Source organism: Cydia splendana, chromosome 1 (genome assembly GCF_910591565.1).
Source record: "Cydia splendana chromosome 1, ilCydSple1.2, whole genome shotgun sequence".
In the NCBI taxonomy this organism is placed as follows: domain Eukaryota; kingdom Metazoa; phylum Arthropoda; class Insecta; order Lepidoptera; family Tortricidae; genus Cydia; species Cydia splendana.
In genome coordinates, this window is record NC_085960.1 from 18,484,696 (window position 1) to 18,511,383 (window position 26,688).

A 26,688-nucleotide genomic window follows, 5' to 3' on the forward strand; every position below is an offset into this window, starting at 1 on the left:
GAAATCCTGCGCAATGGTTGTACAAACAATAGGCAACTAGTAGTATGTAGGTATTCATCATTGAATCTCCTTAATAATTATAGTTTAATTCAATAATAAGCACGTTTATCTAATACGTATTACTATCGTTTAATATGATAAAGTATTTTCGATCTTTCTTTCTTCTTTATTAATGCCAAGAATGCAGTTAGTTAAATATAGAGGTTTCTAGTAACAAGAAAAATAAAAATGCACCTTCCCTTAGCTTTCTTTGGCGATAAAACTATTACTATACAAGGAGCGAGACTTCACCCTTCAGAACACCTACATATTGATAAAACTAGTTAAAAGAAACTCTTGGTTCTTGTTTTATTCAATATAAAAATAAAATCTTGCTTATATTAGGTAATAAAAATTACTTCATATTATTAATCACAGATATACTTAATTTAAAAGCTCGGTTTTAAATACTTGGTAAGATATTTCCATAAACATACCTAGTTGAAATATAGAATTAATGTGAACACAGTATTATTATTTCACCCTTTCACTTGTCAGTCTTATATTTTGAATAGATCCACGCAATCATTAATAATGACTTTCTGAGCACTGCATAAAATTACTCATTTAACGTCGGAAACTTTCCAAAGATGCAAAATTTTTTAGCAATCCAGATACTGTTCCACCTTTTAAGAAACTCCGTAATTAGGGCTGGATCCATCAAGCAAATTGAACGGACCAGTGAAAAGTTTCATTTGTTTTCTACTCCCACGAAACACCCAATGAAAAGCACTGCGAGATCAATCCGAGTCGGATTCTAACAACAACTCCTGAGTGGAGTCATTGGGAAGCATAGACTCCGGGGGCGTTGAGGGCGGACTGTTGGAACTACCAGGGTCCTCTTCAGCTACTTGCTCTTGTAGTTGATTGAAATCCGGGATACGTTTTCTTGAGAAGAACCCGTACTGAAATGAAACATACAATTTACTGATTTCACTAAATAAATAAAAAAAACCCGAACACACTTAACAATGTTATGTAAAGTACGAGTACCTAAATTAGGATTAAATGAGAAAAATAAATTTCACATTTATGTATATGCTATCATTGCATACCGACCGGTACATAATATAATAAGCATTTATACATTTTATTTAATCAAAATCTGTTAATTTATGCCACTCATTAGAGTCACGTATTATTGATTTGACTTACTTTATATAATCCGTAGGCAATAGCAGCCAGCAGTAGCAATCCAGTGACAATGCCAACTATTAGAGGCCAAATGGGCGGAACAGGACTCAACACTAGTCTGGTAGTAATTGAAATAGTCCTGAAATCAAACGGATAATATTTATTTATTTATTTATTTTATAAGTAAAAATTGGCCAAGTACACGCCAGCTGCATCGATGACGTGCCACCTATTTTTTATGTGCCATAGAAAAGTGTGTATCCTATGTACGTATAACATGTTGTCACGCCCTAAGTAGGGTACTGTACTCATTTAAATTTAAAACATCTGTATTACCATAGATTGCGACAAATAAATGATTATGATTGAAAGATCAAAAAGAATACTTACTCAAATTGAGCTATCTAATATAGATATCGTTTTTATGATTTTTTGTTCGAGTCATTTTATTTAAATATTTCTTTGGATAAGTTTATTCTTTTCCGTGAGGCTAATTGGAATAAAATTACAAAGAATTAACAAACATAATCAAGAGCAAAGAAAATATATAATTTGTAATTTTCATATAAAAGGCCTTACTTAAAGTAAAGGTTGAGAATGAAATTTACCTGTTTTATATGGTTCCTGTAATGTTTCGTTATAAACTTGCCAACCTAGTAGGTACACTAGGTTGGCGTTGAGGTTGGCAAGTTTATTGTGAAAGGTAGTAGTTTTCGTAGGCCTTTACTTACGGCTAATAAAAAAGCGCTCGTCGCACAAAGAATAAATAAAATCAGCAGGTGTTTCATTTAAAACCGACTAGCGCAGCGAAAGGCACGAATTTAATATCGCCAAAGCCGTGGAAAATCCAGTAAAGTATCCTTAACTTACTTATTCTGCTCGTAGAGGTGTAAGATTGTGGTAATGTTGCGCTCGGAGGCCTCTTCTAGCAATTTGCCTGTGAATATCAATGAATTGTTATTATCCTCAAGTATAAAAATATTTTTGCATTCTTGGTGAGCGAAGATTTCACTAGCAAAAATGGAATACAATCTTCTTTCCATACAAGTTTGGCCTTATCATTAATTGTTTTTCCTAAGCATGGATTTCTAAATTCTTTAAGTTTTGATTTTTTTCTTATACCTATTCTTATATTTCGTTTAAAAAAATGTTGACACATAAATACGAGTTACTTGCAAAAATATAAAAATATACATTTTGAACTAACATGCTGAGGGCAAAAATCGCAAGTCAAATACTGTACATACTGTAAATAATTGTACAGAATAATACTGAAAGATCCGATTTACTTCATAAAAACGACTATAACATTTAGGTATGATGAAAATGACGATGCACAATAACGACGATGAAGATATAAGATACTTACATTATATCTAGACACGCGGTAGCGTGTCCAGCCAAGTTCAAAGAAAAAGGAACTGGCGACGCAGCAACCGTGTGTAATATTACACGAACCATTTCGAGCTACTTTTGACCCCTTCACAACTTGAAACCTACTTAACCTACACTAATGAAATCTGGCACATGTATTCAAGCCCCTTAGCTTGTCCAAAATACAAAATTTCATAAACGTAGCTCAAACAGTTACTGATAAATTAACGTTTAAAAACCGGCATTTTTGTGACTGACTGACATATGGCATATCATAAACCTAACCCACTTCCAGATGACCTAGAAACTTGAAATTTGGCATCAAGGTAGACTGTTAGGTGTATATAGAGAGAAAAATCTGAAAAGTGGAAATTATTGATATTTCGATGGAAAAAAAATAATTAATACTTATAGACCAAAAACCTAACCCACTTCTAGATCACTTAGAAACTTGATATTTGGCACCAAGGTAGACTATTAGGTGTATATAGAGGAAAAAATCTGAAAACTGGAAATTATTGATATTTCGAGGGAAAAAAAATAATTAATAGTTTTAGACCAAAAACCTAACCCACTTCTAGATCACTTAGAAACTTGATATTTGGCATCAAGGTAGACTATTAGGTGTATATAGAGGAAAAAATCCGAAAACTGGAAATTATTGAGATTTAGATGGAAAAAATAATAATTAATACTTATAGACCAAAAATCTAACCCACTTCTAGATCACTTAGAAACTGGATATTTGGCATCAAGGTAGACTATTAGGTGTATATAGAGGGAAAAATCTGAAAAATGGAAATTATTGATATTTCGATGGAAAAAAAAGAATTAATACTTATAGACCAAAAACCTAACCCACTTCTAGATGACTTAGAAACTTGATATTTGGCATCAAGGTAGACTATTAGGTGCATATAGAGGGAAAAATCTGAAAACTGGAAATTACTGAGATTTAGATGGAAAAAATAATAATTAATACTTATAGACCAAAAATCTAACCCACTTCTAGATCACTTAGAAACTGGATATTTGGCATCAAGGTAGACTATTATGTGTATATAGAGGGAAAAATCAGAAAAATGGAAATTATTGATATTTCGATGGAAAAAAAAAGAATTAATACTTATAGACCAAAAACCTAACCCACTTCTAGATGACTTAGAAACTTGATATTTGGCATCAAGGTAGACTATTAGGTGTATATAGAGGGAAAAATCTGAAAACTGGAAATTATTGATATTTCGATGGAAAAAAATTAATACTTATAGACCAAAAACCTAACCCCTCTTCAAGATCACTTAGAAACTTGATATTTGGCATCAAAGTAGACTATTAGGTGTATATATAGGGAAAAATCTGAAAACTGGAAATTATTGATAATTCGATGGAAAAAACATAATTAACCCATTAACGGCTAGCGGTGCCATACGGCATCGCTTTTCCTGTGCTTAGTATTTCGCTCTCTAAAGATACAATAAGCAGAAAATGAAGGAGTTTTGTGATTAATTACATACTCAAGGATACCAGTTATCAATTTAATTACATGTTTTAAGCAACTTGAATTGTTCCTGCTGGTTTCAGGTACCCAAAAATTGGGTATAGAAAAAAATACAAATTTTTGGTGTTCATTCTAAGTAAACTGGTCAGAAATCGTTGGTTTTCTGGTAAAATATTTATGTAATGTATTTTATCAGGACGTGGGATGTATAATTGATGCAATGATATACATAGACTATTAAATTTTGATTTCAGATTTTGTATATGGCATGAGAAAATTCTCCGATGCCGTACGGCACCATTAGCCGCTTATGTGGTCTTATCACTTGATATGTGTTACATGTTCTATGTTTTATTTTCCCCTATTTGTTAGCGTTTTCATCATGATTTTAGAATCTTATCGGGCTTTTTAAAAATCTCGAATACAATTACTGTCAAAAAAGTAAGGATTTTGAGTTTTAGTGGCTATGTTGAACCTCTTGCCCACACAGTCTATCTAGGTCCAACCCACTTAGTTGGTTGTTACTTCATTAGTAACATCACTGGTTGTTATTAAGATATCTGGTGTGGTAGGGTGATGCTGTTTACATCTAAGACATCGTGATCCCGGTTTCCATTCCATAGAGAACTTCAGATAGAACCATAAACCGACTCTTCCTATACGCCGAGCCACTGATTTTCTAGCCAATATAGTAGAATTGGGAACATCAAGCTACGTTGTGATGACAGTTTTTATCACTTGCTGGTTATTAGTATACAGACGTATGCAGACTTCTTAATAAACAGTCTGTCCTCAAGGGTTGCGACAATCTCAGACTGGTATCCGAGTTGCTGATGATTTTCGCTATGATGGTGTTGGTCATTATTTGGTACCATGTGCTGAGGATGTACGTAGAATGTGCTTTGGAACAGTGTAAAAGCCAATCTAGATTACAATGTTGCAGGACTTTTTGCCAAATGTGATTATAACTTTCATGTTCAATAAATGCTGACAAATAACAACATGTTTTTATTGACACGGTAGAGGGCTAGCGATGCCATGCGGCATCAGTATTTTTTTTCTAAACTACAGGTCGGATTTAAATTTTAATTTCATATTTCTGTTTCTGAGGCATAATATATTAATATATCTGAAAATCATCAAAATCGGCGACATAAAAATAATTCAGCCGCTAATGGGTTAATACTTATAGACCAAAAACCTAACCCACTTCTAGATGACTTAGAAACTTGATATTTGGCATCAAGGTAGACTATTAGGTTTATATAGAGGGAAAAATCTGAAAACTGGAAATTATTGATATTTACATGTAAAAAAATTAATTAGGTAATACTTATAAACCAAAAACCTAACCCACTTCTAGATCACTTAGAAACTTGATATTTGGCATGAAGCTAGACTATTAGGCGTATAAAAAAGAAAAAAATATGAAAACTGAAACTTTTTAACAATTGACCGCGCGTTAGCTAGGGTCTCCTTTTCAGCTTAGGCAAACTGCTTTTCTGATGAATACCTACTATAGTAATTTCTGTACAAAAAGTAATGATATCCCAACAAAAACATAAATGTGAAATGAGAGCCAAGTTCAATATTAAGAATATGTGTCGTTGTTGACTCGCTGACAAAAGAATTGAGATCTATATGGGTGCCAAGTTCTGTGTTGTGTAGAAAATCCTGAAATTATAAAGGAGTTGTCTTGGCTAGTTTTTACGTATAGGCTAATTTTCTAAAATTTGGTTTGTTGGTAAAAACTAGCCAAGTCAAATCCTTTATAATTTCAGGATTTTCTACACAACACAGAACTTGGCACCCATATAGATCTCAATTCTTTTGTCAGCGAGTCAACAACGACACATATTCTTAATATTGAACTTGGCTCTCATTTCACATTTATGTTTTTGTTGGGATTAAATATACAGCCCCTAATGTAAATTTTGCTCGGATAAATTCTCAAGTTTGAATTCTTGATATTGAAATACTTGGTAAAATACTTATTTATCTGACCAAAATTTACATTCGGGACCCGTAATCCCGTTGAATAATACAAAGTCAATCATTGTATTTAATGTGCATTAGATACGGGCAACGGCCCGTCACTTCGTCCGCATGGGTTTCGTTTATGCCGCTCCAATACAAATATCCGCCCCATATTTCATCCCTTTCGACATAATTTCCGGAAATAAAAGTATCCTACGGGTTGTTAATTTATTAGGTCAGTGGTTCGTAGCTTTAGTGATTTCTGTGACCATTTCGGGCGCCTTTAAGGACAACCATCGGTTGAGAATCACATGATACCTAGATTGTAAACTGAATACCTAAGTACCAAAATACAAATCCGTTCAGCCGCTTTTAAATTTAATTGATTGTACGTTCAAGTTATTAGTTTCTCGAATTAAATAAATAAATACCTAAATATTTTACTACCTGTACCTACAGGATTTTTTTCGTAATAATATATGCAGGTAAAGTATTATAAGGTGTAGTGTTGGTCCTACCTACAATCAAGATAATAAAATAGGTAATTGTTATTACAACACTATTAAGTAAATATAAAACATTAAATTAGCTTAAAAATAATAATGCAAACTATCTCTAAATAAACTTAAAATAAAGAGCCTATATAAATAAAAAATGTCCCCCAAGTCACTGCCGATGGGCAGTGTGCCCAGAAGGCTGGCCGCATTGCCACGTTGTATGGCAATACTGATGCGTTGAGCAAAATCATGGTATAATAATATACTCCGCCTGGTACTCTCTTCCCGTCTTTTCGTGGTCACGTGACTGACACAAGCCTACGTCATCATGCGACAGCGCTATATGATAATATGCGATAGCGCTATATAAAGTGGCAATGTTATTGTGACGTAGGCTTGTGTCACTCTGGGAAGAGAAGACCATGTTTTACTAGACTATTGAGCAAAATACTGGCCAGCCCTCTGGTCCCTTGTGGCATCTATAAGGCGCGCCGCTAAGGCCCTGTATATACGGCGCGCGCTTGGCCTCCACGGCCAAGCATTTCCTCTACCATATTATGAATCACGATCATAATAAGATACTTAATAAAATTGACTCTCATAATAATTAACACGTTAAACTCATAAAATATAAATACATATTCACTTTAATTCGGGATAATCCTGGGATAATCATTGTAGTTAGAAATAACTTTAAAATTTTAGTATTATTACCATTTGTTTTCAAGTCGTACCGCAACGGCAGCACCACCGGTAGGGAAACTTTGGCGCTGACCGACCAAGTGCACTCAAGTACCGTCGCATTGCCGATGCCGGTCACATCCTCCACGCAACCCTCCTTCGATTTCGATAATGATACCTATAAAAGCAATCGGATATATGATTTGATTTAAGTGGCATATAAACCATTCTTACGATATATTAAGTTACTCCACTTATTATTAAATTGTCAATAGTACTCCTTAATCGGCGAAGGTCGTTTTTGTTCGTCGCGCGTCGTTCGCATCGTTTAATAATAAAATAAAAATCAATGTTTTAGAGTTAGACCAAGAAAAGTTTGCAACGATTTTGATAGCATACGCAGTGCAAGTGTTATTTATACGTCATAATTTCACATAACACTTGCACTGCGTGCTATCCTATCAAAATCGTTGCAGACTTGTCTCGGTCTAACTCTACACCAGTTTTATTTACTCTACCTTTTTATGATATTTCGAAATCGGACGCCATAACGTAAAAACTTTATTTATGTAGTTATTAAAAGCGGCGGCGGCGCGCTGGTGGCCTAGCGGTAAGAGCGTGCGACTTTCAATCCGGAGGTCGCGGGTTCAAACCCCGGCTCGTACCAATGAGTTTTTCGGAACTTATGTACGAAATATTATTTGATATTTGCCAGTCGCTTTTCGGTGAAGGAAAACATCGTGAGGAAACCGGACTAATCCCAATAAGGCCTAGTTTCCCCTCTGGGTTGGAAGGTCAGATGGCAGTCGCTTTCGTAAAAACTAGTGCCTACGTCAAATCATGGGATTAGTTGTCAAGCGGACCCCAGGCTCTCATGAGCCGTGGCAAAATGCCGGGATAACGCGAGGAAGAAGATTAAAAACGGCTTCATCTCTTTGAAGCATTTCCTCTCTCAATATTATGAATCACAATCAATTCAGACACGCAACGCCTTCTTTTTTAGCGGACCCTCCTTTTCCAATCAAGAGATCTATTAAAGTCAAACTATTTACATGTCTGATATGATCATGAATCAGACGATATGACATTTAGAATTTGCTTTGTTACGAACACTGGAATCTGATTATTATTAGGTATAAAAATCAATTTACTTACTTTTTCTGGCAGGATTATACTCGCGTCCAAAAGAGGCCAGTCAGATGGGCCAGTATTTGTCACCTGCACCAAAAATATATTATTGAGATTACGAATAGGTAGTGATAAAAAATGATTGATAAAATCTTTTGAAATTTACATCCGGTTACAGACGAGCAAATTGTGCAAGTTGCGGAAAATTGGCTAAATGTTGAACATGTTCAGAAATTTATGAAAATATTTTGGGATCGGAATATTTCAATCTCCGTACAAAGTTGAGAAATTTCCGATATTTGGCACTTTATACATTTCGCAACTTTGGAAACTTTCCAGCGGCACATTAGTACACTCAGTATTTTTGATGTGGTATTGATAAAGGAATGCCATGTTTAAAGTCTCATCCGATATCTCACTGGCGACTGACCTCAAAGTAGTGCACAAAGGGAATTAGGCTGCCTTTACTGAGCTTCTCTCTGGACACGAGCACCGTCGCATTGGGAAGCGCTTTTCTGAAATAAAAAGACAATAAGGTAAGTACCCCTATTAACGACCCCATTAAAATTGGCATTCATTACCGCGGTAAGTATAAAATAGCGTTTAATAAGAAAGCTTATTAACTTTCTTTGAATCTAAGAACACAGAAATAAAGCCTTATCTTTTGACTTTCGAATAAGTATAACACTACTAAGAAAACATCACGCAAAAAAGTCGAAAATCGTAAACTAGCGCATAAGGAGCGCAAGATTTGGTTGCTCCATACTAACACGCAACACCTCAAGTAAGTAAACGCGTATTCTATTTAGTGATTAGCGTAATAATGGTAAATATTATGAAAAGATTGATTCTTAGTTATTATCTTTATGATTCCCAAATACTTTATTTGCGATATTTGCTCGCCAATAGTAAAAAAATAGGAATTTAAAAACATCGGTGTTAGGTTCCATTTTCTTTGAGTGACACCTAATTTCGAGGTATACCTCGGTAATAACGGAAACGGTATTTTAGATTCGAGCGATCTTATATTCATATATAAATGCACATTTCCGTGACATTAAATGTTATTGAAATATTTAGCCACCTATAAAGCTAAAGAGCTATTAACGTGGTATGAAATCTATGCAAGAACTCTTAATATTTATTAAAATTTTAGACACTTTCTCAGACGTTTTCTTAGAATCCCTTATATGAGAAACTCGTTCAAGTATTGATATAAAAACAAAAGTATGGTTATAAAGTTTATTTTAACCATTGTTTTGTAATATTTAGAATCATCCATATTGATCGTATTAAAAAAATACAAGATAACTATTTATTTTTACTAGTCGTAAATGAGTTTTCAAATTATTTTAATTGAACCGTTTAACGATGGTTAGAAAAGACATCACTCGGTAATAAGCTGTATGAGAACCTAGTACAGACCCACCCAAAACTTTCATGGCTTTGATATTAATAGATTCTTAAAATACCTAATACCCACTTTTGATAGTCTTTTGTATACCAGGTACATAATAAGGATTCTTAAAATTCAAGGGCCGAAGACAGGCCCGAGAATCTTCAGACCTAATTATGTACCGTTGCACGCAATATTTTTTCTAAGGCAGCAACCACAAAATGATATATAAAGACAAAGTAAATATTGGTTTTTATATCTTTGCCTAGAAGATAGCATTTTTTTTTAAATACAACACATGGCTATTGTGATATTTGTTTTCATAAATAGACAAAGGACACGGCCCCCTACGCACCGCGCTTCAAACGTAGTTGATTTCGATATCACTGGCAGTCATTTAATCGACAAATAGAAGTGCTGGAGTAGAAAAATATATTTTATGTTATTTTAATAATACAATAGACACACAAACATACAACATTAACATTAGCATTAACATTAACTTACATAGATCTTGTATATTGTGTAGAATATAATTCTGATAGCTTGAACGTTTTGGCGCAATTTGCCCTCCACGTCCGGTTGAAATAATTAAGTATCTATTTATTTAACGTAGATAGGTAATAAATTAAACAAGAATTTCGACAGCATCACACTTAAAGGGTAACCCACGATGTTTTTAGCGTTAAAGGAACCAACTATTTTTATTTTAAATTCATTCAATAAGTCTTATAATATTAAAGGCGTAGGTATTTATATACCATTTTTTATCCTTTATTGTCAAATAAATAATATTTATCATAATTGTGGAACTAAAAATGCGACGGGTTATCCACCCTCGTAAAAAGGAACCCATATCCGCGGTATTTGGGTAACAGTGGTCCATTACCACGGTAATAGGCGATATCGACATTTTGGTTTTAATAATTATTTTTTCCTTTATAATTTTCTAAAACAAGGCCAGAAACTAAAATAATATAAACTTTAATTAACAAACTAACATAAAAAAATATGTCTTGGTCCATACACCGCCGGTTATGCTAAATTTTTGGCTATCTTTGAAAAACTTGCTTAACCCCCTCGTTAATAGGGGTACTTACCTTACATTTTGTCAATGCGTCTATGTACGCATAATCTTATCTCCGAATTCCTAACAACTGAAATTCCGAATTAAATGTCTCAAAATAACATATTGTATTTTTTCTTTCCCATCACGGAACAATGGTGTTCCGGACCTTTGGGAGGCGTGCGCGGAGCCGAAGCCAACACGTAGAGGCCCTTTTGACACTTTAATGAAATGTAAGGGGTATACACCGAGCGGATGCTGCCCTTGCCCGTGTCATGGGACGCACGCGCCAGGGTGTAAGGGCTATTGAGAGTTGATGGAATCTAAAATGAACTAGGTTATTGGGTGAAAGCGATGGACTAAGTACTGAGCTATGGGGTAAAAAACCGGACGCCTGCCTAATAAAACGGTATGCAATTTTATTTCCGGCAGACGGTGACTCGCCCTCACAAGATGGGCCCCCACAAAAAGCGACATCTAGGATGGCTCAAGGGCAACACCGGTGTGAGCGGCTCAGGGGTGTCGAGAGGTGTGCGCCGCTTTCTACCCAGTGGCTGTTAACAGCCACCATAATTTATCATAATTTATCATAAGTGGCTGTTAACAGCCACTGTGCCAACTCGCGTCTTATGCATATTTCACTTCCACCCCTGGAGCTTATAGCTCTAACGACTCCACTCTGGCCGGCCGGCTAAGGCAAGCCAGAGGCAGAGAATCCTGTAAAGAGAATATTGTATTCATTATTATTTAGAGTTTCAATGTTGTAAATTTCGATAATTTCATGTTTGTAGCTTATATGAACAAATGCCAATAAGCGTTTTTATTTAATAACGTGGTTAAAAATCTTATATAAAATCTTAACTTACCCACTAACACTAATATTAGCTTCAGGAAAAATATTCAACTCCAATTCCTGTATAGGATCATCACTGACGGTTCTGTTGAGCGGGTCCTCAATACTGGCGTATATGACCAGCATATCCTCCTCGAAAGTGGTTAGCGTATACTCCAGCTCTACTTCAAACGATTCTGACTGATTGCGGTAAAGCGGTGAGACTACATCACAACTCATGTTCAATCCTAGAAAGTCAAAACTGTGTTAAAGCAATAGGTCACACCGGGCCGTACGAAAGTAATTTAATGCTGGCTATACTGACGAGAAACGTTGGGAAAAGGATGCTGTATATATAGCAGGATATGTATATTTAAAGTGTCATTCTATGAAACTTGCTAACTATGTAAACAAACCGCCATATTGAAATTGTCTCTGAATGATGAATTTACGAGTGACTTTTGTTTAAAGGGGCCCACTGATTAACAGTCCGCCGGACGGTATCGGCCTGTCAGTTAGAACAACATTTTGACAGCTCCGAACAACTGACAGGTCGATACCGTCCGGCGGACTGTTAATCAGTGGGCCCCTTAAGTAGGTACATAGTTAGCAAGTTCCATAGAATGACACTTTAGTAGGGTATATTCTCCATGGGGACAATTGAAGAAAACCTTCGATCGCATGTTTGCTTATTTAACTTAGCATAATTGCGATCGAGCATGCTTTTACTCTTCCAGTTTCTATGTGTGTGTTATAATTTATAAATGTGTGAGTTACTTTGTTTAGTAATTTATTTACCTTGCAAATTACAATTCTTTGGCACCCTTTTGGGTTGAGTTGGTAAGATCAAATGAACTCGAACACCATAAGCTGGTTCCTCCTTGTTCAGCACTGTGATGATGGCGCCCAGTTTGTTATCTGCTCCTGGAACGTAAGGACTGGACAGGTTCATTGTAAATCCGTTGAAAAGCTAGAGGATGAAATGTGAGAATAGATTTATCGTAAGCAACTCAGTCAACCAAGCGAACCCCGCTTGGTCACGTGCACCTTACGGCTCGGCCACGATATTACGCGACTGGCGGCACCGACAACCATAGGTGGGAATGAAAGGTCCGATCGCTGTGTCTCGCTCCAGCCTATGGTTGCCGCCGCCGTCGTCGTCGCCAGTCACGCAAAGTCGTGGCCGAGCCGTTAAGCAACCTTATGGTAGTTACAACTAAATGGTAATTGGTATGTTCTCTTCTTAGAACTTACTCAGACATCGTCTCCAAAGTCACGTCCAGCCAGGGCTTGCAGATTAGATCTTCCCCGCAGTCCCGTGTAAGTTGAATATCAAACTCAGATTGCAGCGTGGAGTCATCCGATAATCTTACGGCCTCAGGGGAAAACGTTGTAGAGTTTTCTGGAAATAAGTAGGTAATATTTCAAAGTTATGTACCTACTCTATATCTAGAAAATAATAAATATCTAGAAAGTAATTTTAGACTTTCATTAAACCTACTTGGCATAACTTCAATAGGTTCCACGTCGAATTTAATTGCTATCGGTCTTGATAAATCTGCCGTAGGCTGAAAAAAAACTTTTGGTAAATATAAAATTAGAGTTAAAAAATACAAACATTGATGCAAGTCAGCTAATAAATTTTGAAATGTAGAATAAGAGTTGCTATGACCATTCCGTCAATTTTTATCCTCAGGAATGTGTGGTTGTTAAATAAAAATATAAATTTCTTACCTTAACCTTAACAACCTGTTCCTCGCATTTGCTAATACCAGGTCTGGCTTTATATGTGAATTCAGAGTCTCCATCAATCATTGCTCGGTTGGCCTCAGGATCTACTATTATTATAGCCTTAAGATCTGTAATAAATAGTTATTTTATTAATTTATTACAATTATAACTTTCAAGTTTCTTTTTTCATTTTATTTACTGTTAAATACATTGTTTAGTAGTTTTTATTACGAATTGTATTTCATATGTCTTATAAGAGCTTGATACCAATCCTCTACGTATTCAGAGACTTAAATATGTATATAGAAAACTTCACATTGACCTGGCGACTCATTTGCACGTTTAGCATATCATGTCAAAACTCACGCGACTCCATACAAAAAGCACGACTTCCAATATTGCCGCAATGCTCTCGCCGCGACGGGAGAAATGTAGTCTACACGTGCAGTTCGATTAAGAATAGTATTTCGTTGACTACCTATGTAAGAATGAGACCAATTGTGTTGTGGTGCTACGTAGATACAGAACTCAGCAGTGAAATTTGTTGCATTCTGAGGCAAGTCCAGCGCCTGATCAATCTTGATGGTAGCGTGCACCGTCAGGGTCGGGATACATCTGTACATGTAAGCTGTGCCGGTCGCGTGCGCTCCTATGGCTAAATCTAAAAGAAATTATGCAACTTTTTACTGTTCTGGCAATTCATTATCATTAATAAATTAAAGATATCAAACATTAATTAATAAAGTTAAAGTTACGTTAAGTTTAAGGTTATTTTAAAAAGGAAATTTTAAAACTGTTTGTGCTCATTACATGACACAAGAGATTGAACTTGTACGGTTCCAACTCGGGATCGTTAATAAGTAGCATACACTCTAAACTAATTCAGCTAGCCGTGTCATCGATAAGTTGACAAAAATAGGAAATAGTCAATGCAAATATGGCATTATAGGCCTTACCATTACATTGGTTCCCGTCTACGTCATGTCCTTTTGCAATAGCTATGCCGAAGTTCCTGGCTTCACTTGCCACAATCCTTTGTACATACTGACTTTTCACCCCGCGTTTGTCGCCTCGGTAGATGTAGACAGCTCCCGAACCATTGTTTTCCCAGGGCGCACTAATTGCAATGTCTGTTAACAAATACCAGAGTTGTCAAATTCAATAGAACTGATTTCCCATAGGAAGCGAAAGTTCAAATGAAACCAATTCAAACTTTGGGGATGCTAAGATCTAGAAATGATAATTTATTTACCGTTATAAAGGTAGGACTGCTAGTGCCATGGGGATTTTTGAACCAGCTACATTGTGAGCCGATCTTATTACTTAGTGGGTTTTCGTCAGTGATATGGTATGTCGCCTTTATATCCGACATAAAGCTTTTATTCCCTACTGATGATATGTCGGCTTTTATGGTAAACTAACGTGTATCAAAAATTAGATGTAAGAACTAAGAAGCTCTTCCCAGTTCGTCTAAGTAACTCAAAAAAACATATGCTCACCATCAAGGTTAATGGCATTTTATCAGTAAAAATTATGAAAGGTCAATTCACAGGAGGTTGCGAAATTGCATGGATCCATTATAAAAAATACAGTCCATGCAATTTTGCAGCTGGATTTACATGATAAACTACATTTTCACCCTGTTTCTTTTGTTCTAAGTAGTTACCTCTGTATCCATCGCCGTCGATGTCTCCAAGATCGGCGATGGCGTTTCCGAACCTCGCGCCGTTAGTGCTAGAGCCGGTCACATGACCTGCGTAGTCGAGTATAAAACCGGTAGCCTGAAACGTAAGGATAATGTTCAGAGTACAGAGATATGCTAAGCAATTAACATGAAAAGTGAGTCATGAAACTCATGTATGGAAAAATTGAGGGATGCTTGAATATAAATCATTATCTTCTAACTAAATTGTACAGTACTGTACCTACAGTACTGTAATTTGTATTTGAACTAAAAATTAAAAAAAAAAGTATTTTATAACCAAAATCATTAGATTTAATTTTGTTTGAAAGTAGGTATAGTATTATAATGTCAGAGCTGGAATATCTGATCTGAATTTATATTGTGAATTTCGTATCACATTCTCAGTTCGTATTTACGATTCCTATATGTTAAAACATTAATGTGTGTTAATGTTTACCTCTTCCTTATTTAAATAAACGTACACAGCTCCTTGGTCGTACACATCTTCTCCCTTGCCGATGAAATTAGGGGCTCCCACCAAGATGTCTGTTCTGCCATCAGCATTGATGTCGAGGCAGGTGAGACTTGCTCCAAAGTATGCGCCGAGTTGTGGACCTTCTATTTTTGCTCGTATTCTGAGAGGATCTGCTTCCCGGCTTGCAGGTTCGAACACGAGAACCTGGCAATCATATTCAGGGCATGAGGGTTTCCTTCGGTACAAAATTGTCTTTTTAGGTAAAATGCATTTTATAATCCCAAAATTGGTTAATTAGTAAATACCTATAAATTTAAATTTAATAAGTACCAATTACATATTTTGAAATGAATTTGTTTCTAAATTATGTTATAATTCTGTTGTTTTACCTGCCCGAAGCTTAATTTTGCACGGGGCGCGCCGGCTACGTAGAGGATTTTACCACCATCCTCGAAAATACCGGATTCCACGCTGTACCCTGAGATTAAATTTCATGTCAAATTAAATTTCACAATAAATATTCCGTAATTACTTATTATGAAAATATTAGACCTTGTTTACAATCTCTTAAGATTATGAACGTCTGAGGATCATATCTGGTAATCTGATAATCATAATATTTTACTCTAATTACTACCTATAGCTTCCGGAGTTATCCAATAATGTGTCTACTTATTCATTTTTTCGACGCCGTGTCAAACACAAAAGCTGTCACTCGGACGCCACGTCACCCAAGTGTCGAAACTGAAATTGAACTTTATGTATATGCACGTAGGTCTATGTTGCTCTGTGGTCTGTGACCACATTAATCGGTATTTGGCGTCCAAAAGGTTAATCACCATCGGTTATCTGAGTTACGCTGCGCTATAATGAAAACTTTAGTTAATGAGGCGCACAAGGATCGTAATAAAAGTGTTATCACTGCCCAGGAAGCTCTACAATGACTCACGTAATGCTAAAATCGGACCGCTGAGTCAGTGGACCCAAGTGACCCGAACAAATAGATAACCTGGCCAGAAGATATCTGCCTAGGTACTCATAAACAGATATTTCGTTGCTCAATTTTTGATAGTTGATAGGTATCACAATATGGATTTTTATTCTGAATTTAAGCCAACGACTTTAGTGATTAAATTGATTCATGTCCAAATTCAAGATCACGGTATGTCAACGATGACCGACTAAAAAGTTCATAAAACCATTATTGAGCGATTCCACAAATAAGCACTCCATTCTCGGGGAGTTTCCATGACTACATACTCATTTCTTATTCACGTGTGCTTTTTACGCGCGAACTGTCACGAGTTGGTGGGCTGCACGCATGTTGTGGCTATAGTATATCTTACTACTGTTCTTATATAACTGCGTCTCTGTTTGTTATGATAAATCTGTAGGTAGGTATATGGAACTGCTATGGTGGATACTCACCTCGCCTGTGCTTGAAATAAGATTGGAAGGACAATGAAAGAGGTCTCAGTACGATAATTTGAAGCCGAATACCACATGTGTGGCCACATAACTCAGTCAATTATGGAATATGTTGGTCGATCGTTGCTCGTTTGTAACCAGTAGCTTTGTACATTAAAAAAATAAGTACATCAAACATACATACCTAGTCGTATAATTATATGATACTTTTAGACTTTTAAGGAATATCGCTTACCTAAATAATCGTCGGGACCAACATCAGGGGTGAAGAACGGATTGGTTGTCGGCTTCTTGCTCAAGTATACACTGTTAACGTCGGGACTGTACATGTAATCAACAATCCCTCCTGAAAATCCATGAATAATTTATTAACAAAAATAAACCTTTATATAAAATAATATTATGAAGGTTAGCCTTACTATGTACAACATTGATCAATGATTGTAGCTTGTGCAGTACCTTTTCATATGGTACGTACCGTGCCTATTCTCTGTAATCTCGGCACCTTAGAGAAATAGGTAAACTGGTAAGTGCTCATTCCTTACATAATAAAAAAACCACTCCGGTGAGGATGCTTTCGTCGGCCGTGACTTTAAAACATACCGACATGATGATGAGATACTTGTTTACCTATCTTACATGGAGTAAGTAGAAACAGACCGTCCAGTACATCCGCCCCGGCAATCCAATGATAATACCAGATCAATGCGCTGGCTAGCGTGTACCTACGCTTACGCGGTTATCATATTCATGCAGTTCTGCATATCGAAACATCGCGCCGATCCGCGTCTAAAGCCGCGTATCCATTAGAGGCAGCCTCGGGTCGAGCAGCCTCAACTTGAAGTAAACAGCCTCAGTTTGAGGCTGCTCGCTCTGAGGCAAAGGCTCGAGGCACGTTGTGATCAGCTCGAGGCGAATCGCCTCAGCTTGATCCGCAACGCAAGTTTAAAGCCAAAACGCGTCGATCGTCTCCATCAAATGCACGGCTCGGACTGAGGCTCCTTTGAGCACGGTAAAAAACCGACAAAATATGGCTCGGCTCGCGGCCACGAACTTGCTTCGTGTCGCGGCGAGCCTCAGGTTGAGCAAGCGTCTCTACTTGCGCGGCCTCGGGGCGAGGCAGCCGCTCGACCCGAGGCTGCCACTAATGGATACGCGGCTTAATGTGAAGACCGCCTTAGTAGTCTGTGCATGTGGGCTACCCTAGATTGTGCGAGTTTTAATTAACCTAAACCGATTAACTTAAACCGGCGAGCGTGTATGAGGAATGTTATGAAAGCGAAATAGGTATGTCAGGTTCGTAGCAAGCGGAAATCCGTGGTCTCTGCCTACCCCTCCGGGAAATAGGCGTGATTATATGTATGTATGTATGTAATTAACCTGTCCATTGCAGCAGTCCCGGAGCTCCTATGAGAATGCTGCCGTTGCCCGTGACCTTGACCGCCATGCCGGCTTGCGCGTACGCGTAGTAGTTGAGGTGTGTGCCGTACTGTCCGTATTCCTTACGCGATCCACTCGTCATGAAAGCTTGGTTTTCTAAAAATTGTATAATATGAAAATTGAATTGAATTGAATAATATGACGTTTATGACACTCTCATACTTTATTCTGTGTAAGTCAGTGCAAAGTTAGCTTTTACACAGACTTTTTTATGCTTGTACTGTGTGACACAATTTGTTATTTGCGTTATTTTTTCGAATAAATTTTAGTTTTATAATAGTATATATAAAGTAGATAGATTTACAAATACAAATACAAATACGTTTATTTCATTACTTTTTACATAAGTTCTTAGGTATAGTGTAAGGGTTAGGTAGGTAATTAGTCCATCTTAAGTATAAGGAGTAAGTAGGTAAGTATTAATCTAAACATTGTGCAACAAATTGTGTAAGTAATGAAAAAGGTGCGGGTACAGCTTGCCGAATTTAAACCCGCCCTTGGTCAGCTAATTGGAATGGTATTAAGATTAAATAATATTTAAATTATGAAGTTCACTTAAAAAGAAAAATTTAGTATTTAACAATACATAGTTTCCTTACGGAGTACTTAATTCAGAATCAGTATTTAACATATTATTTCATCTTTTGACATATTATTTGCTTCATACAAAAAGCAAGCCGTTAGGTTCGCCTAGCTAGGTTTAGATGAAATTTTGTAGACCACTTAACCAGAAAGCCGCATCAAACACAATGGCCTCAAAAAGCCCAAATGCCGTGAACCGAAAACCGCAATTGTTCGACATTTTGACGGGAGTTTTCGCTGCAACTACGTTTTTACCCTCGTATGGATTTGTTCGCATGAATGTTTAATTTTTAAACAAAGACATTTCGTGTTGATTTTCTGTTTTGTGTAGGTACCCAGTAAATAAATAAACATGCAAGATAGCTCGATGCACTTTTTGATATTGTGCTATTAAAAAAATCGTGACTATTCATGTTTTTTCGTTAAAAGTACCTATTCAATATTATTTCTAACCAAAACATGTAGGTAAAGAATTGTTTTCCCAAAAATGCGCGAAGCTGATGCTGGTTCAGATTGATATGTATAAGATGCCATTTTTATTTGCCAAAAATGTTAAAAATTGCGAATAAGAATTACACATAGAACGATTATTTATTTTATTTCATTGTAACTTGAACGCTTAAATAATGTCCAAGCTTTATTCAACTTTTGAAGAAAGAAAGAAAGAAAATATGTGACGTTCCACTGGAGAAGGTACCTTATGGCGGTAGGCGCTTACGATGTTATTCACGATGCTCCAATAAGAATAATAGGTACGCGTCGTAAGCGCCAACCGTCATAAGGTACCTTTCGCCGTGGGACGTCACATATACATATATCTCAACGTCTTACACTTAACATATTAACATGCATTTAAAAAGGTACTCACTCATGTCACCGAGAGGGTATAGCGGGATATTGCGTCTCTTAGTGTGCAGGTAGCACGCCCCGTTCGCCAGAAGATGCCGGTCCCCATACGGCCTGGCCCAGCGTGGTGCACAGACCTTTATCAAACGGACATACGAGTATCAGAAGAGTTTTATGTTATGTGACGGCCTCCTAGCCTAATCAGTAGTTACCCTGCCTACGAAGTATTAAGTCCTGGGTTATCAATGTTTTCCTTTTAGTTTAGTTATCAATCCTCTTCTAGTACCTATAACATAAGTTGTTATATACCTAGGTAATATTTATTTGTATTAATTTACTGCACTACTTATAGGTGATATCTATCAGTCTGACAAGTAACGAACGCCTTGATCGTGATCGATTGAAGTTTGGTCTATAAGATTACCCATGCCAGATTTGAGCCGCCTTTGAGATTTATAGGGATTAGGTAGGTATAGTAAATAAATACCTACTTAAATTGCGCTATAGTACATTAAAATGTAATTAAATAACATTTTCTTAGTGATATAATATTTTCAAAGAGCGTCTCTGTAACTACATGTTAAAGTATGAAAGGTACCGATCACTTACAAAAGATATGACTTTTGACATTGGAAATGTCTTTTCGTTCGCTCCAGTATAGGGTCCGATTTCACGAAAAAGTGCGATCCTCTTATATCTCGGAAAGTTGTGAAGATATGATATTAAAAAAAGGCTCAAAAGACGCATAATCACGAGAGCTGTAAGGTGCGAAAATTCGAGAAAGTCAAAAACGAAAAAAGGTATGGTCGAAATAGTGAAAATAAAATTCAATTTTTTCCGAATTTTTGATTTTGGTGCTCGATAATTTGGAAACGAAGAATGATATCAAAAATATGAGAAAAACGGCTCTGGACAATTAAGTCAGCTACAATTTGAGCCTAAAACAAAGACGAGATCGGGTTAAGGGTTTGCCCTGTAGCTTAACCTTAAAATAGTCAAAAAGTCAGAACGACATTTTTCACATGACATTTATGACTTCATGTTTCGCAGAGTTCGTTGTCGGTGTTTGTTGTGAATTATCGGGATTATGACAGCAGAATAACACTTGCTCTGCGTGGGCTGTCAAAATCGCTGCAGATTTTTCTTGGTCTAACTCTATCTATCCTGTTTGAGACGGGCGTAGATAACGTGTTCATTCAACTATTCGACAATCTATGCATTCTTGTTGTGGTGGAAATAGAGATAGAGGTAGAGGTAGAGGTAGAGGTAGAGGTAGAGGCAGAGGTAGAGGTAGAGGTAGAGGCAGAGGTAGAGGTATAGGTAGAGGTAGAGGTAGAGGTAGAGGTAGAGGTAGAGGTAGAGGTAGAGGTAGAGGTAGAGGTAGAGGTAGAGGTAGAGGTAGAGGTAGAGGTAGAGGTAGAGGTAGAGGTAGAGGTAGAGGTAGAGGTAGAGGTAGAGGTAGAGGTAGAGGTAGAGGTAGAGGTAGAGGTAGAGGTAGAGGTAGAGGTAGAGGTAGAGGTAGAGGTAGAGGTAGAGGTAGAGGTAGAGGTAGAGGTAGAGGTAGAGGTAGAGGTAGAGGTAGAGGTAGAGGTAGAGGTAGAGGTAGAGGTAGAGGTAGAGGTAGAGGTAGAGGTAGAGGTAGAGGTAGAGGTAGAGGTAGAGGTAGAGGTAGAGGTAGAGGTAGAGGTAGAGGTAGAGGTAGAGGTAGAGGTAGAGGTAGAGGTAGAGGTAGAGGTAGAGGTAGAGGTAGAGGTAGAGGTAGAGGTAGAGGTAGAGGTAGAGGTAGAGGTAGAGGTAGAGGTAGAGGTAGAGGTAGAGGTAGAGGTAGAGGTAGAGGTAGAGGTAGAGGTAGAGGTAGAGGTAGAGGTAGAGGTAGAGGTAGAGGTAGAGGTAGAGGTAGAGGTAGAGGTAGAGGTAGAGGTAGAGGTAGAGTAAAAAAGAGAAAGTGCCACGAAATGGTCTCACCTCAGCATGTTGCTGGCGGCCGCTAGCAGATAGCTGATGCTGAACCCTGGCAGTACCTAGTGGAGCTCGGGTTTAATACAACATAAGCACACGCTGTTTTGGTCATCGGACTCGTCTCGATGAGCACTTAGGAGAGTAGTACCCAAGATAGAGCTGATGCTGAACCCTGGCTGTACCTAAAGGAACTCAGGTTTGTTGCAACATAGGCACACGCTGTTTTGGTCATCCGACTCGTCTTGATGAGCACTTAGGAGAGTAGTACCCAAGATAGAGCTGATGCTGAACCCTGGTTGTACCTAGCGGAACTCAGGTTTGGTGCAACATAGGCACGCGCTGTTTTGGACATCCGATTCGTCATGATGATCACATGGTAGAGCATTACCCAAGATAGCTGATGCTGAACCCTGGTAGTACCTATTGGAACTCAGGTTTGGTGCAACATAGACAAACGCTGTTATGGTCATCTCTCGTCGCGTCAATCTGCTGTCTGGAAAATTTCATAACTTGCAGCAAATGGGCCGCTGCCGATCAAGACTCGAGTGACGATAACGGCAATGTGGCTACCACTTCTCGAGATGACTACGGATTTGCCGTGTAATAATTTTCTTGTACTTTGAGCATTAATATATCCCGCTTATTAATCGAAAAATGAAATATGTACCTATACTTATGCGCCACGGCGACAATTATTCAAACTTCGATACGCGTGTGGAAATTTTGCAATTTGTTTGTTCACATGCGTTATGTCCAGGATACTTGTGTTAATTTAAGAATAAAATAATTATCATTCAACGTTGTAGTTTTATTTTGTAACTTTTTCCTTATCCAGACTTTCTCGTCGCTCAGCGACAATATTTTTTCGAATTCCATAGATTCATTTCCAATGTGCTCGATAGTCGTGTGAGGCACGAAATCTGTGATTTTTTTTCCTCTCCTTGTTAGATACATATACATACATAATAATAATAACAGGCCTTTGTCATCTGTGTCAGATGTTTTAAGCAGCATCCTGGTTACGACACTTGCGTTCGTGGCTGTAAAGCCCTATACGAGAGAGGATCCCTCGGCCACACACGCGGCAGGTGTATGCTCCCCCAGGTGGGCGGGGGTTGGAGGCCTGCTCGTGGCGCCTCATGCGTTTTTCTTTTAATGAGGAAAACCAGGCATCGTCGTGCTTGGATTGACCGTCGTGAATAGCACGACGCCACACGGGTCGGTCTTCGGCCAGTTTCTGCCATTGGTTGCATGAAATGTTAAAGGCAACCATGTCACGTTTCGCGCAATCTTTAAAGCGCAGCATTGGCCGCCCGACCGGTCTTTTTGCGTCTGCAACCTCTCCTAGCAGGATTTGACGTGGCAAACGAGTCCGTTCCATTCGATACACATGCCCAAGCCACCTCAGTCGTCTCTTCTTCAGTGTGGCTGTGATACTATGGAGCTGTGCCTCGGTTAGAACAGACTCATTTGTCACGCGATCCCTCCATGTGATGCCAAGTATGCTCCGCAGACAGCGCATATGAAAGGTGTTCAGCCGGCGTTCTTGTTTTGCATAAGTTGTCCAGGATTCCGCTCCGTACAGAAGTGTACATACATACTCATACAAAAACGCTATCCTCTCCAACAATCAAATTTGGTAAACTCTAGTAACACGTACCAACAGTTTCCCCGTCGGCACCACTGCGATGCTTGCGCCAAACCACATGTCATCGCGGTAGAAATCTCTGGTACTGCTGATACGAGCTGAAACTATAAAATACCTAATTACTATTAACGTAAAACTAGTGCCTCTTCTCCATAACCTAACGTCTGGAACAAGATAACATAATGATTTTTTGACTCATAAATAATAATTTAATGTATTTTTTTTACAGTATGTGTTTTCTTCATTTGCACTTGCTTTAAGAGCTTTATTTTATGAAGATCAACTTCATTAATACCTTAGCGAATAGTGTGGCCTAGAAACTGTTATGCAGAAATGTGTCGGTACCAAGAGCATGGTAGTTGTAAAAATACCTTCATTTCCCAGAGTCAATGGTGAGCAGGTGATATTCATCGTATGCAGGTCAGAAAGCGAACAATTGAACACCGCACCAGACGCCATGTGCCTCGATCCTGGCCGGATTGCCTTGGGAGCACCTACTAGTAAATTACTGAAAAAATAGGAAGCTGCTTCAGTGCTAGATTATATCAATTGCAATTAAGTGCTCGGTTAAATCTTGTCACATCTTAATTTAGTGTTACCGACAACAATTGTTTTAGTTTTTAAGAGTCCGCAGCAAGCTCGGTTTTCCATAAAAACAACTAGCTAGATTGCCCTGAAACTTTGTACTTCCAATAGGATAACGTATATCTATGCTTGTAATTATTTTATGTAAGCTTCAGATATCATAGTTTAAAAAATGCAGTGAATTTAAGTATTTCATACAAAACTTGTTTTTGCTCTATTTTGTTTGTTTCATAAGCTGGAGCTATTAAACTAATTACAGGCATAGATATACCTCATTTCATTCTATGTGCAAGTTTCATTACAATCCAACACGTAGTTTTAAAATGAAAACGAAATTCGGCAGAGCTTGCTGTGTACTCTTAATTAATTAAAATATAATGAATAGTTTTAAATATTAATGTTTTAGTTTTCCAATTTTGCTTAAATAAACAAATTGATTGTATGGCTTTTTATGATGGAAGTGGATGACAATCATTTGATAAAGGATGACTCACGTTAGACCGGGCCGTGTCCGTGTCCGGGCCGGAGCTTCCGGCGCTTACTTTTCTATGACATGACAGGCGATCACGTGATGCTTTCCATAGAAAACGATGCGCCGGAAGCTCCGGCCCGGACACGGCCCGGTCTAACGTGAGTCATCCTTTATTGTACTAAGGGCATATTTTTTGCTCGTGGTTTTATATATATAAGCACATTGACACCAAAATACTCTTTGTTTGTACTGTGTAAAATGTTTTATTTAGTATTTATTTCATAATTCTGATCTGGTTGGCAATAAAACATCTTTGTGCCTACGTCGACATGAGAATATTTATGTATAAACATATTTCGTAGTTTTGGATATGTACAGTCAGCTGCAGAGAGAGGTGATCCTCCCTGCATACAATCAGTCTATGCAGGGGGGGGGGGGGGGTCACCTCTCTCTGCAGCTGACTGTACCTATATTTACAGTCTGGCAATAAAGAGTAGAAATTAAAAAGTGGCAATACTGTAGTATTCGTCCCTTTCAAATCAAAATCAATCTAATGAAACGGAACGATACTACAATATTGCCACTTTTTAATTTCTACTTTTTTTGTCAGACTATATTATATTCTCATATTAATTATAAATATTTATATCTATGTGTGTATAATTATTGTATAGGTAGTTTAATACGAGTAATAGTTTGAGCATTACCGATGCATTGTCACACTGAACTTACCTATTTTCTCCAAAAACGACACTATATCCGAAGAAATCTTCTTGATTATTGGAATGAAAACTAATTTTGCTTCCTTCATGAAATACATCACCGCCATTACATAAATTAACTAACAATACGCACAAAGCTACATAAACACTCATTTCTACATATACTTATTTAACAAGCTATTAATAGTATTACGTTAAAGTACCGTCATTAGAGAGCACCCGCTCCGTCCGAGTTAAAATACATACTGATTACCGCCAACTTACAATTGTTCTGATAACGGATAACTAAATATTGACACTGTTGCAACTTAAATGTATCAAGTTTAGTTTTCAATGTAGTATTTTTAATTTTTACCGCAAAGCTTGTTACTTTGGTGTTGCATCCCTATACTTGCGATTTTATTTAGCCGATTTGTGGTAGGTAGGTATTTTTGATTTATATTTTCTATAGAGATACTTTTATGCAATCAGTTATTGCCATTCAGTATTATTTCTAAAACAATATTAAATTTTACTACTTAGTTTATTGCTAGATAGACTCGCGTTAGCTATTAATCGGTTGGTATAAAAAAAAGTTTTCGTAAGTATTTATTTTTACAAATTTCAATGTAGTTCCAATATGTACATATTGTACATAGTTCGATAACATTGTCTGAAGTTGGTTAGGCGCCACAATAAAGCTAGACAACACATAACTAATCACATTAATTAGTTAATGATGTACCTACTAAGTAAGATATTATTTGATATAATTTTGTGGTTAAAGGCTTCGTCACACAGGCGCGTTTTCCGGGTGGGGCGTGAGCGGGGCGTGACGCTTTTACATATAAAACGCTCACGCCGCGCTCACGCCCCGCCCGGAAAACGCGCCTGTGTGACGGAACCTTAAGATTTATACTATGTGTAATTGTTTATTTTACGTAAGTAGGTAAGGAGGTCTTATAATAGGTAGGGATCATCATCAATCCATCTACCTATATGATCAATAAATAATGATGTAGTGTATTATGTAGGTATTGCACGATTTTCGCCATTATTCCCCTGAGAGAAGGCTTAAATTATAGTTGATACCTATATCTCTGTCGCTTGACGATGGATGCATCGTTCAACACTGTAGATATTAATCAAGATGAAGAGGGTATTTTTCTTACCTTACATGACGTTTAGGTGGTAACAGGGTCATTTGCGTTCGCATCGCCGATATAAGACATTATGTAGCAAAAGGTAGGCTGATTCATTGAAGATTCGAGAGATTGGCTTTGGAGGCCAAGGATCTTGTGAGGGATTTGGGTAAGCGGCTTAGGGACAGGGGTTGTCAGCCTCGGTACAGCTCGTACCTGGCCCAACAAATCTTGTTGGCCAATCAACACGACGCGGTAACGCTGATAGTGTGATAGTTAGGTGCAATCGACGAGAAATATAAATATGTTTACATTATTTATTTTGTTGATAATTTATTAAAAATATTGCAAAAAAAATTGAAGTACATAC

General features: G+C 37.4%; 1 protein-coding gene across 1 annotated transcript; it reads right to left on the reverse strand.

Moving 5' to 3' along the window:
* Window positions 1-530: 530 nt before the first annotated feature.
* On the reverse strand, window positions 531-25,394 carry LOC134791634 (integrin alpha-PS3-like). Its single transcript, XM_063762687.1, has 22 exons — window positions 25,208-25,394; window positions 23,790-23,926; window positions 23,431-23,522; window positions 19,834-19,948; window positions 18,324-18,479; window positions 17,179-17,289; window positions 15,905-15,993; window positions 15,498-15,719; window positions 15,023-15,137; window positions 14,313-14,486; window positions 13,835-14,017; window positions 13,360-13,484; window positions 13,127-13,193; window positions 12,880-13,027; window positions 12,424-12,563; window positions 11,660-11,873; window positions 8,762-8,846; window positions 8,359-8,421; window positions 7,237-7,381; window positions 2,044-2,110; window positions 1,195-1,312; window positions 531-944 (listed from the first exon to the last, which is right to left on the reverse strand). The coding sequence occupies exons 1-22, from the start codon at window positions 25,348-25,350 to the stop codon at window positions 780-782; spliced, it is 2,874 nt and encodes a 957-aa protein (XP_063618757.1). The 5' UTR covers window positions 25,351-25,394; the 3' UTR covers window positions 531-779.
* Between the last annotated feature and the right edge of the window lie 1,294 nt (window positions 25,395-26,688).